At 41.8% G+C, this 13,113-nt stretch overlaps 1 protein-coding gene across 1 annotated transcript in view; it reads left to right on the top strand.

The window, feature by feature from the left end:
• Positions 1 to 7,914, top strand: part of MATN1 (matrilin 1) — a 34,189-nt gene extending 26,275 nt beyond the window's left edge. Inside the window, exons 5-8 of the mRNA XM_054999560.1 lie at positions 920 to 1,327; positions 2,728 to 2,880; positions 4,581 to 4,661; positions 6,754 to 7,914. Coding sequence (XP_054855535.1) covers positions 920 to 1,327; positions 2,728 to 2,880; positions 4,581 to 4,661; positions 6,754 to 6,806 — 695 coding nt within the window. The 3' untranslated portion in view covers positions 6,807 to 7,914. The remainder of the gene's footprint in view (positions 1 to 919; positions 1,328 to 2,727; positions 2,881 to 4,580; positions 4,662 to 6,753) is intronic.
• Positions 7,915 to 13,113: the final 5,199 nt, after the last annotated feature.

The following is a 13,113-nucleotide window of genomic DNA, read 5'->3' as shown; positions in this document are numbered from 1 at the left end:
AAACCTGTTGTGTACCCTCACAGCTACCGCCTCTATCTGTGGAATGCCCGCCACCAGGAGATAAAATTGGTGCTGTCTTCTGGAGGAGCTCAGAGACTTGGGTTTTTTTGTCCTATAAGGTCTTTGAATCACAGAAGTTACTGTTTCCCTGAGGTGATTTGGTGATTGTTTTTATAATATATTAGTTTTATACCTTGTATTTTGGGTTGTTAGGTGTCACATGTGCAGGGCTGGCCTATACACTAAGAAAACCTAGGCAAACACCTAGGGTGCCAGAGCTGGGGGAGGGCACCAAAAGAGAGGTCCACGGACAGGCCCATGGATCCAGGGTGCAAGGTAGAAAGGGAGCCACACCAGCACTCCTCCTATGCACATATACCATGCCTACTCAAAAGTAAATCCCACTGTGTTCAATGGAATTTATTCCCAAGTAAGTATGTTTTTGATTGCAGCCCTCAGAATGAGCAAGTTGATATTTTATTATGTTTGTATAGGTGTGTGGGTGGGGGTGGGGGGAAGTCACCAAAGTAGGGTTGCCAGCTATGGGCTGGGAAATTTCTGGAAATTTGAGGGTAGAACCTTGAAAGGGCAGAGTTTGGCAAGGAGATGGGCCTCTGGGGTATAATACCACAGAATTCACCCTCCAAGGCAGCCATTTTCTCCAGGGGAAGTGAACTCTGTAGTCTGAGGTCAGTTGTAATTTTAGGAGATCTCCAGGCTCCACCTGAAATTTGGCAATGGTTCACTTTGGGTTCCAAAAACCTTGGGAAGGCTGTGCTCCTGTGCCTTACTGAGGTAGAAAGACGGCATATAAATAAACTGAATTAATAAAACTATTTTAAAAAAAACTTCCATCTTCTCAAAGTGTTCTTTGTTCAACCAAAGTGCTTTTGGCTTTCCTTCATTTGCTTCTCTCCAGCCTGCAGTGGAGGAGCTGCCACAGATCTTGTATTTCTGATTGATGGCTCCAAGAGCGTGAGGCCCGAGAACTTTGAGCTGGTGAAGAAGTTCATCAACCAGATTGTGGATTCTCTGGATGTGTCGGACAAAAATGCACACGTCGGCCTGGTCCAGTATTCTAGTTCTGTCAGGCAGGAATTCCCACTAGGGCGGTTCAATAATAAGAAGGATATTAAATCAGCAGTGAGGAAGATGTCATACATGGAGAAAGGGACGATGACTGGCCAAGCACTGAAATACCTGGTGGACAATTCCTTTGCCATCTCCAGTGGAGGAAGACCCGGAGTTCCTAAGGTGGCAATTGTATTTACAGATGGACGATCACAAGATTACATCAATGATGCAACCAAGAAAGCCAAAGAACTAGGTAGGTTTTCAAAAAAAAAATCAGGAGAATTACATTAAAACAAATTTATCATTGGCACAAGATACCAAATGGCTGCATGCACACAGAAATAAAATCCTTGATAGATTCTCCCCCAAGATCCTCTTTAAAAACATTCCACAAATATCCTTCCAACACTCATTGGGGAAATCCACATATCTATAAGTATGATGTTATTATACAAACAAAGCCATGCATACGTACATGGGAAAAAAATAAGCGCACCTGAATTACAAGCTCCTGTACCTGGTTAGATCCTCTCAACAGTTTCTTCTGATAGTGCCCTCTTCTAGCCAGTTCTTACAGCCAGAGTGCTTGTGCTTTCTCAGATGTGGCCCTAGGGTTTCCAGCTCTGAACTGGAAAATTCCTGGAAAACTAGGAGTGAAACTTGGGAAAAGGCTCAGCAGGGTATAATGCCATAGAGTCTACCCTTTAAAGCAGTCATTTTCTCCAGGGGGATTCTTCTTCTTCCTCTTTCTCCTCCAAGTGACGTCATTGTGCTGATCATGGGCATATTCCTGCACTTCGCTGGGGCCCATTTGGGGCTCAAATGGGTTAGAATTAGCCCTGTTCAACATGTAGGAGCTTGCCCGTGGCTGGCATGATGATGTCACTTCCCGGAAGTGACATTATCACACCTCTCCAGGAGCACACATGTGAGGAGACTACAGCAGGTAAGTACTGGGTCCTGAGGGGATAGGGACCTGGGAACCCTAAAAATTCCTGAAGATTTGGAAGGTGAGTTTGGAGAGCAGCCATTTTCTCTAGGGCAACTGATCTCTTCAGCCTAGAGATCTGTAAAGTTGTTTCTCCACTTTAACAATGCAAAATGTTGATTAACCCCACTCCAAACCATGAAACCACAGTGCTTCCAGCAGTAACTGAAAACCCTATCAAACAGAAAGTGGAAAAAACCCTATCAAACAGAACGGGTTTACAGCTATTCCTAAAACTTATCTCCACCGAGACGCCATTTCATAAAGATCAAACCACACGGGACAAAATACACTCAAATTACATTCAAATTACAAAATACACTCGAATTATTTGTGTAATTCGAGTGTATTTTGTCTCATGTGGTGAGACCCTAAGCAGGCACAGGCTTGGCCAAGGAAGATCACATATTTCCAGTAAGGGAGGGATTGCAAACAGAATCTTCTTCAAAGTTCACAGGTGGTACATGGGTTCATACAGTGAGTAATGGTCCTTTAGATACCTGGCCCCAGGTTGTGAAAGGCATTAAGTGTAAAGGAATTGTGATTGCGTTAGTTGCTTTTAGCATCATATGGTATGACTGTTTTTTGAGCTGCATTAATGTTTTTGTTGTTCTTTCACTGGGAGGACAATAGGCTGGTTGACAGTTGTTTTTCATTGGCATCAGGGTACAAGATGTTTGCTGTTGGAGTTGGCAATGCTGTCGAAGACGAACTGAAAGAAATCGCCTCCGAACCAGTGTCAGAGCATTATTTCTACACTGCCGATTTCAAAACCATCAACCAAATTGGAAAGAAACTACAAAGTAAAATCTGTGTTGGTATGTAAGGTGGTAGATGGTATATGTAGCAAATAACCTGGTCATCCACTGCCTTGGCATTTCAGTGTATAAATGAGTACAATTCAGAAAAATCCATCCTTAGGTCTGGCTCCAGGTTTTGGAAGGACCCAGGCAAGATCACCACTAAGGGTTGGATCCCAAAAGGGGCTGAATCTACACGTCCTGGCATAGCACTAAAGTCCGCGATGATGTCAGAAATTGTGCCAGAAGATGCTCTCATTCCGGCAGTTTAGCGCTATGCTGGGACATGTGGATTCAGCCAGGGTTTCATCTGGTGAAAAAGGAAAGAGAGGGGTCTTCACTGGCTATCCAAAGGCGTTGCTGGGGATCATGGACCAAAGCAATGCAGAACGGCAGCTGTAGGACGGATGGGAATTAGGTGGAATTAAGCACAGAAAAGCTGCCTGGATCAAACTCTAACTGCAGCACTCCCTCCTCTTCCTCTCCATCTGCCAACCAATTCACACATGTGTGCAAGCAGATACCCTACATAAATACCTCTCTGCGGTCGGTGCCGGAAGAACCAAACACAGGAAGTAACGGCTTTGCTCACTCCAGTATCCCTCTAACCAAGAAATGGGAGATTGTTCCTGAGACTGTTATGATCATAGGCAAATCTACAAATTGCCATTTCTATAACACTAAAATATAAGAAAATATCTCTAAACTGCAAATTCTATCATGAGAGTTTTTCCACGGTCTTTTCCGCAGAAGGCATTTTCTGGCCCCATACTGTATTGATTTATCTTCCTTCTGCATGCACGGTCAAAATAACCCGATTCAAATTGCTTCCCAGACTTTTCTGTGTTCCACATGAAAAAAGACTGCATCTGCTTCAGAACTGATCCTTCTCTGGCTTCTCTCCCTGCATGCATTTTCCCCCCATCAAAGCCAAACCGAGGCTTTTTGGAATTGCAGAATGCTTTCTTTGGAGTGAGGCCTGGCCCTGGCCCTGGCCCTGCCTTTCACCCACCCATTTATTCCCCTGCATCCTGATTGGTTAAACAGCAACCAATCCAGTATTTTTTTCTTGAATTAAAAAAAATTAAATTGCAACATGGGTACCTTAAGCGCCTTGCAACTGCTGGGGGGAAAACTGCAATGAAGCTAACACAAAAACTCTGCAGAGAGCCTTGAATCTCACTTCATATTTTAAAGTTTTCACCTGTGCTTCCTGTACTTTTTAGTCCATTCTTTTTTGTGTTTTTTAAAAAATTTAAACAGCAATGTTGCAAAATTGATGCCATTAAAAACACACACACGCGCACACATGCACACACACAAAACCCTTATAAATTTCCTTAGCAATCAACTGAGGAGACTGACAAGTCCTCAGCCAATCAGGGAACAAAAGTAATGTGTTACCCTGAAAGCCTGCATCAGAAATGAGGAATTTTTCTATTGCAGAAACGGGGACTTTTTCTATCACAGCAATAAAAAACAGACACAACTTCACTTTGACTTCTTCAAAGTGTAGAATTAAAGAATCGAAGCAATACAGGACCAGAACCAATGAATAAAGCATATCCAATCCTCATGGGCTGAATACGCAGAAAGCCCAATGTAAAGCTCACCATGTGGAATTGGCCCATGTCTCCAAGTTTCTTAAACTTGCCTTGACATTCCACTAGGGGCCTAAAGGGTTGATTCATCATTGACAACTGTTTTCTTTTTCCCAGAAGAAGATCCATGTGAATGTGAAGCCATTGTGAAGTTCCAGACAAAAGTGGACAACCTCATCAAGGCACTGACCCAGAAGCATATCCTTTGGGAACCATTTGGAACATAAAGTGTTAGAGTAAATAAGTTGTGACTACCATTTACTCACTCTGGATGAGGAATTGCCTGCCCTCAGCCCCAGTTTCCCACCCTTGAGGAACTGAGGAATGGGAGAAGAAAAAACCTCCACATAGTAACACTCTAGGTCTAGGGGAGGCAGACTAGAGGATCACCTGGAAGTGACATTACATATTCCCCCCCTTTTTTTGAATTTTTATACCACCTCTCCTTCGTATGAGGCCCAAAGCTGTTTACAAAGATTAAAACCATAGCAAATAATATTTGTTAAAATTGGGAGGATCCCGCCAGGATACAGCCAATAAAACAATGCAATCCAAATAACTGAGACAACCCAAAATTAAGCAGCCAGGTGGCAAACATTTCAAATGGTGTGTCAGAGCTGGTTAAAAGCTTGCGGAAACCATTCTACCTTGGGGAACTTAAAGAGGTACTCCCATCCCGAATTTCCTATCATTTGCCGAGGCCGTATTAAGAACCCTAGTTGGGGGCATTAAGGAGTCAAAAGGAAGAAATAAATTACTGGGAAGTTTCCACATGACCCAAATCTCCCTCTCTGGGATACAATTTAGAGAACTGAGTAGGCTAATTTTCACGTCTTCCTGTGTTTTTCTTTTTCCTCTTTAACTTTCACTCAACTCCTTTCAGTATTCCGTGCTTCCTAGAACATGTTCTGTCCTATTCAGGTTGTATTTTGTCCCCCATCCCCCTTTTAAAAATTGCACTATTATTTTTAACCTACCTGTAAAGTCCTACAATTTTGCAAGAATTCCTGCCTTGTCTGTGGTTGCCCTCTCTGGGCTGATCTTATGAAAGGCATACTCCTGTTTAACTTTATTCAATGTTCATAGATCCAGAGGAGTTATCCGTGTTAATCTGTAATAACAAAATAGTCAAGAGTCCAGTAGAACCTTTAAGACTAACCAGCTTTATTGTAGCATAAGCTTTCGAGAGCCACAGCTCTCTTCATCAGATGCATGGATCTGACTAAGAGAGCTGTGGCTCTCGAAAGCTTATGCTACAATAAAGTTGGTTAGTCTTAAAGGTCCGACTGGACTCTACTATTTTATTCAATGTAGTGAAGATTTTGGGAGGAAAGAAGCATGGCTTAATGATTTGAGCAAATGTCTAGTGCGCTGGGAAATAAAGCATAACCTTTTAATGGTGTTGCAGATGGGATAAGCATACCAGGTAAATTGGAACATCTTATGCTGTCATTTGGGCTTAGAGTTGCCATCTCTGGCTTGGAAATTTTGGGAGATTTGAGGAGGGGAAGGCAGAGTTTGGGGAAGGAAGGGAGCTTAGTAGGGATGCCATAGAACCAGGGCTTTTTTTCAGCTGGAACGCGGTGGAATGGAGTTCTGGAACCTCTTGAAAATGGTCACATGGCTGGTGGCCCTGCCCCCTGATCTCCAGACAGAGGGGACATTAGATTGCCCTCCGCGCTGTGGCGTGGAGGGCAATCTAAACTCCCCTCTGTCTGGAGATCAGGGGGTGGGGCCACCAGCCATGTGACCATTTTCTCTGAGGGCAACCCACTGAGTTCCACCACCTCTTCCCCCCCCCCCCCAAAAGCCCTGCATAGAACCCACCCTCCAAAGCAGCCGTGTCCTCCAGGGGAACTAATCCCTGTACTTGTGTGATCAGTTATTAATCAGGGAGAATTCCAAGCCCTACCTAGATGCTGGTAAACATGAGTCTGTTCACTTGCCGTTCAAGTGTCATTTGTCACTTGTAGCTTGGCCCTTATTTGTGCCCCTCCCCACACACAGGGCAGATTATATACTCAAGCCCTTAGGTATGATGCAGACGAAGGGTAATTTGATTGCTCCATGAATATGTTAAAATTTTCTGCCATCGATACAGCTAAGCAAAGTCTTCTTCTCATACTCAAAGTCAAAAGAGTTTATTGTCTATAGCCATAGGCCGTCACAATTCAACAGACATTGACTAATAAACAATTAAGTCCCTTATCACAGTTTATATAGGTTACAAAAATTAATATTCTCATACTCCGTTGAAGCAATCTGTCATTATTCCTTAATTCTTCCCCACTGGAAGCTGTGACAAGAAAACTCGCTGCCCTGGAAAACAGGATCACGGTTTAAAAAAAATGCAGAATATTTTTTCTTCTCAACTGAAAAAGAAAAAAAACACCACAGACACACCAGAAGACCTTTACTTATATGGATGAGCTGCTCTTGTGCAGTGCTACATGATATCTTTTAATAAAATGACTTTTCTAGCTGCCTTCTTTGAAAGAGGGGAAAAATTGTAATGCTAGAATATGCATCATGGTAAAGCCCTATATGTCTTTGTGTACCAAAATACATTAAACTATCCCTTGCATCATAGACTATGCATATATTAAGTACCTGGGAGAAATTGTTTTAATCTAAAGCTTAATATATACATCTATAATGTTTTGAACATGTACTTTTTATGGAGTTCTCTGAATGCTCACTGGGTTCTTCTGTCGCTTCTTGGTTTCTGCGTATGCCGTCATTTTGTTTAAAAACTGGATTTGATCTGCATGACTCTGAATGTTAAAAAAAGAGAGATGGCAGATGTATAATTTCTGGATAAAGCATTTATCTCTAAGTAGCAGCAACAATATGTATTAATTCAGGCATGCAAGATGCCTCCTGCTGCAAATTCCCACTGACGTTCAGTGCCAAAGGTTAAGATTGCAAAGGGGTGTTCAGAGCTTCAACAAATTACATCCAATGATCTACTCACCAATAAGCAAGCGGATTTTGTAGAAAGAACTCATCCATGGATTTTTCCATATATGCATCTCGGTTTCCCTAGCATGACGGGGTATTACCGCTTCCCGAATCCTAGGCTGTACAGTTCTCTTGAAAGCTTTAACAATACATGCCAACATCAGGACTCTGATCTTAAGACTCTTGATATGAAGATCAGTCTTTAGACTGTCATCTAGTTAGTGTTCCCTTAGGCCATACTCAAGCCATATGCCAATACGGCCTCACCTTCTGGCCACAGATCTCCGGCAACCAAGTAGTCACTAGGCCGACCAAGGCATGCCAAGAAACACATCACCACTGCACCCCTCTAAATGTGAGCATATGTGGTTGGGGCTTTGGTTAATTTTGTAGTGGTTTGTATCAGAATATTTATACTTGAGAGGATGGGAAAGGCTTTTCAGAATAACGCGACTTATTCAGAAATGTCATCGTAACAGATGTTTTCATATTAAAGACAATTAAAGTTTGCTGAAAAGTTTAGAATGGAATTGGAGTGCTTTGTTTCGTTTCTGGGTTTTAATTATGTGTGCTTCTCGCACGGGCAGAACGTGTGCTGCTTATTTATTTTGATTTACAGCCCGTGCCATTCCAAAAACTCACAGCGGGACGATGAAATAAACACACCCCTCCTGAATGAAATGCAATAAATGCAATCACATTTATTGAGGTGCTACTGGACTTGAATTTTGCTTTCCTACTGCACAGCAACATGGCCAACCACCCAAAATGATCAAAGTGGAGAGAGTTATTTAAAAGATTTCTACCTTTGCCCCTCAGTCAGAACGAAACTCTCATGGTGGCTTCTAAATGAAAAGTATACAAAACACCACTGAAAACAACCTGAGAAATCATTATTTAACACACCCTGAAAGAATCAGTATAACCTTGCAAATTCAGTACATGGGTACAGGTTAGTGCAAGAGGGAGAGAATTAACCCAAAGCCTGGGAGAATAAAAAGTGATTTGTCTCATGTCAGACGTCTAAGAGTGCCATCCTAAGCAGAGTTGTATCATTCTAAATGAACTGAAGTCAATGGGCTTAGACAGGATATCATTCTGCTCAGGGCTTTTTTTCTGGGAAAAGAGGTGGTTGCCTCGGAGAAAATGGTCACATGGCTGGTGGCCCCGCCCCCTGATTGACCATTTTCAAGAGGTGCTGGAACTCCGTTCCACCACGTTCCTGCTGGAAAAAAAACGCTGATTCTGCTTAAAATGTAACTGTAAGGAGTCAAGGGACAGAATTTCATTACACAGGGGCCACCAAAGAGGTCTTAACTCAGTAGTTCCCAACTCACTATAGACAGGGGGGTTTCTGAAGCAAGGCCTTCCATAGATGATATCTGAAGGGAGCATGGGGTTCTAACAATAGTATCTATGTGACAAACACTAGAAAGAAGTTTCACAGATCTCATAGCATCCCTAAAATATTCATTTAGTGAATGCGTCCTTCCTTACCTCCAGGGAACACATGGCTCTTCCTCCCCATTTTATTCTCACAACAATCCTGTGAGGTGGGCTAGGTTGAGAATGTGTGACTAACCCAAGGTCACCCAGTGAACTTTATGGCAGAGATAAGGATTCCGATGTTCAGTGTGAGTCTTTGAAGAGAGGTGTCACCTACAAAACCTTGGACTGCAATTTTGCCTGTATTCATAAAATGTCCCATGATTTATTCTTCCCAATGTCGCATTTTGGAGCTCGACTGCAGTTAGAAGAACGACCTATTCTTTTCACGATTTGGCAATCATTGTCTTATCGAAGCAATTCAATTATCCACAAAAGTGTCTATGGGAACTGCATAAATTGTAATATCATGAATATATAATAAAATTCTGAACAAAAAAAACCCCACACAACTGTCATTGGACATACGATAGGTGAAGAAAAATGCATTTTTCCAGCCAAGCTCTGAATATGATTTAGAAACATAATATGTTCTCACTCATGCAATATACCATCTACTTAAATATCTGTTCCTGAATATTAATATGTCTGGAACCTTGGAAACTCAGAGGAAATCCTTAAGATTACAATTAATGCATAAAACATATTTACAAAAACCAACAGGAAATAGATACCCCCAGCTTCTCTTAAAGAGGGTTAAGGGGCTTGAGTATCCAGTGGACCTTGGACCAAAGATTGGGATTATACTTTCTGAGGCCCCAGGGCAAATGTGTCATTGAAACAAGAAAGGATTAAGGACACAAGATTGAAAAGAACACATAAATTAACCAGAGACCTGTACAAATAAAGTTTTCACCCGGTGCCTAAAGGTTAACAAGCTAGGCTGCAAGAAGACCACAGCATGGTGCGTATTCTGTGAATGCAAAGCCACTCCAGAGAAAAACCATTTCTACCTTACTTCAGAAGGCAAGAATGCATGGCATCTGATCTCTATAGCTAGTCTTAATAGAGGAATGTTCCTATGGGAGCAGTTGGTCCTCGAATTTTGCATCTGAAAGAACTAACAACCCCTAGTAGTAGTATTTTTAGATATGCAGGATGAACTCTGTATTATTTACAGTAGTAATCTATCTTACTGCAGCATTTTATACTGTCCAGAGTTTCCGAACAGTCTCCAAGGGCAGTCTCATGCTGAGTACATTACAGTAATCTAACCGGGATGTGAAAAAATCTGGATGTGGTTATGTATTATGCTATTTTAGCTTAAAGTGCTTTTTGAAGCAGAATTGATTGAATCTCTGAAAAATGTGAATCAGATGCCTCCATTCCAATTGCATTTTAACCAATTAATCTACGAAAAAATAATAGGTAGATAATCTTACCTGCCTCTGTAAAAAGTTCATTTCTGTTCCTCTTACTCTTGTCAATGTCATCAGTTTTACTGGGTCGCATGCATAGCCTAAGAATATAACATTAAGGACGCAGGACAAACAACTCTGGCAATTTTATGAGCTTTGGTGAATGAACATATTCCTGCTATTCTGAGAGAAGTGTCACAATAGCTAGAAGATATTAGCAGTCAGAAAATAGCTTCCGCAATTAGGTTTCTCCCCCTTCCTCCCGAAGTTTTGATTAGATGGAAAACACAGAAGTAAACTAATTAGCAATCTCCTCCTCTCTATATATACTGGAGTAAAATAATGGGGGAAAGTGTTCTTTCTGGGCTCTAACGTTAATTAGTCCTCGGGTTATGCTGCCGAGTTTTGCAGTATAATTAGACTTTATTAAAAGATCTTTCTCCGCCCTCCCCTGGCACCTGCACTGCCAAGAACAGAAAGATAAGGCTCTTCTTCCTTAGACGACGTCTGCTTTGCATTCCTCATTTTTAATTGCATGTTTATTATGGAAATAAAGGCTGAGCTTACAATGAAGAACTTATCCATATGCTGCAGATGTACAGATTACAACAAAGGTGTTGGGTTACTTACTAAACTGCATCATGATACTAATTCCAGCTAGCCAGAAAAGTTGCATTCGGACTTTATTTGGACCCAACGCATGTGTCGTTGGAGTTACATGATTGGAAATCCCATGTTATTTGACCCTACTGAGCTGACGCAAGGCAAGGGGACTGGAAAAGAATGATAGCATTGAGTTAGGAGGAGAGGTTTAATCCTCCTCCCCTGAGACTGAAATGCTTGCTAGACCTTGGTAGGGAAAAAGGGGGTGATGGAATGGCATGATATAGCTGGATTTCATTAGATCTTGGAAGGTAAGCAGGGTTGGTACTTCGATGAGAGACCACCAAGGAAGAGTGGAGCTGCTTTGTAGAGGAAGGCAAAGACAAACCATTTCTGCTTCTCATTTCTCTTGAAAGCTCTTGCTGGGGTTGCCGTAAGTCAGTTGTGACTTGATGGCACACGTATATACATGGGGAAACAGGCATGGGGAAACAGGATTCAACCACGGATGAAAGCATCAGCGAGGGGGCATTATGATGAATGAGAAGGAACTCACTCCCACTTCCCCGGCTCTGTGCCACCACTTTGGATTTCCTCTGATTTTAAGACCAAAATTATACATATTGGGTTGCAAACACAGAATTCTGTGTCATTGGGTATTCAGAGATCTTCACTTGAGTGGCTTCAGAAGCAGCTTCAGATTAATAAGAAATAGTGTTCCAGGGAGAATGGCATTATTGGGAAATGGGGGTATTTTTAATTAAGATTTTTTTTAAAAAAAAACAGTTTTCAATTTTTTAAAAACAGGTAAATAATACAATTGTAATCATCCCATACTAATTCAGTGACCCATTTAGAAAAAGAAAAACGAACAAATAGCAATAGAAGAAGGGGAAAAGAATGAAAGACAGTAGAAAAGGAGGAAAAGGAAGGGAAGGGAAGGAAGGAAGTGTGCCAGCAATGGTAATTTCTTCTTCCAAAATATACATTGAAATGTTCTCCTTTTTTCTTTTGGTTAATTACGAAGAGATTTTTTTTTACATGCCTGAGGATTCACCTGAGTATATACAGAACCCTTCCTTGCTTTTCATGTTCCTGTTTTGCTGCTTTTGTGATCATAGTCTGGGCCAGCCATTTTACTAGAGAGCCAGCGTTGTCTAATGGTTAGAGCCTCAGACTAGAATCAGGGAGACACATACTTTCAGCTTAACCTACCTTACTGGGTTGTGGTGAGAATAAAATGAGACTGTAGAAAATATCAAGCCATTTTGGGTCCCCTTTGTGGACAAAAGTGGAATGTAAATGAAGTAAATGAATCAATGCAATATGGAGACAATGTGGGAAGAAGGCCGATAGTTTCTCTTGCATAGGCCCTACATGCTCCTTGATGCAAAGCATATTTTTTCACCACCTCTTCCCTCCCTTTGCAAGAATCAGGATTCAGAATACATTCAGGATTAAATTTTATTTCCCACAATCTATATCAATCACATTTCTGGTTTCCATGCAGGTGCATGAGCACGACCCCTTGGATCCTAAGTCTTGCTCCCCCTAGTGGAAGGAGTACTCCACTACAGCCCTTTCCTCTGACGCCAGGACTGTCTGCTTGCAAGACCAATGTCTTTCAATTAGTCACATGCACCCAGTGCCACAGAAAAGCACTGTACAGAAGAGGACTGCCTTCACAATAGACAAAGAGGGACACAAAAAAGATCCGACCCTAAGGCTCAGTGCCTGCCATTGGACTCAATCAGTGGTGGCATTTGAACATATAGGGTTGAATCCCACAAAAAAAAAAAATCTGTGCTGAGCAAAGGGACTTCCATCTGTGGAGCAGGACTTTGTTACCTGCTCATCCTGTTGCAGCCTCAAATGCTGCCAAATGCCTGGCAAGATAGGAGCCCCCCCCCCCCAGGAACAACACAAGAGAGGTGTAGGAGGTCTTTGATCAATGGAAATTTCCACTGGATCCAACCTATTGCGGAAAAGTATATACATCAAAGAGATCCTTAATCGTAAGAACAGACAACTTCTTGGCTTTTAAATCAATGGAGAATGATCAACCAGAGTAAAGCAGATATAATGTAGCAGATATAATGGAGCAGATATAATGGAGCAATGGGAGACTTGGGCAGAGAATTCCCTCAGTCTGAAAACTGGAGCGTTACATGCATGTCCCTGGTTTTACCTGTCAAATGTTAGAAGGGATGATTTTAGATTGTATTCTCCTTTGCATGTTGTGAAATACTCTGGAATGCAAATTAAACCAGGCCACAAAAGCT

The sequence above is a fragment of the Eublepharis macularius genome, chromosome 15 (genome assembly GCF_028583425.1).
Source record: "Eublepharis macularius isolate TG4126 chromosome 15, MPM_Emac_v1.0, whole genome shotgun sequence".
NCBI classification, from domain to species: domain Eukaryota; kingdom Metazoa; phylum Chordata; class Lepidosauria; order Squamata; family Eublepharidae; genus Eublepharis; species Eublepharis macularius.
This window is presented reverse-complemented; position numbering and strand designations above follow the sequence as displayed.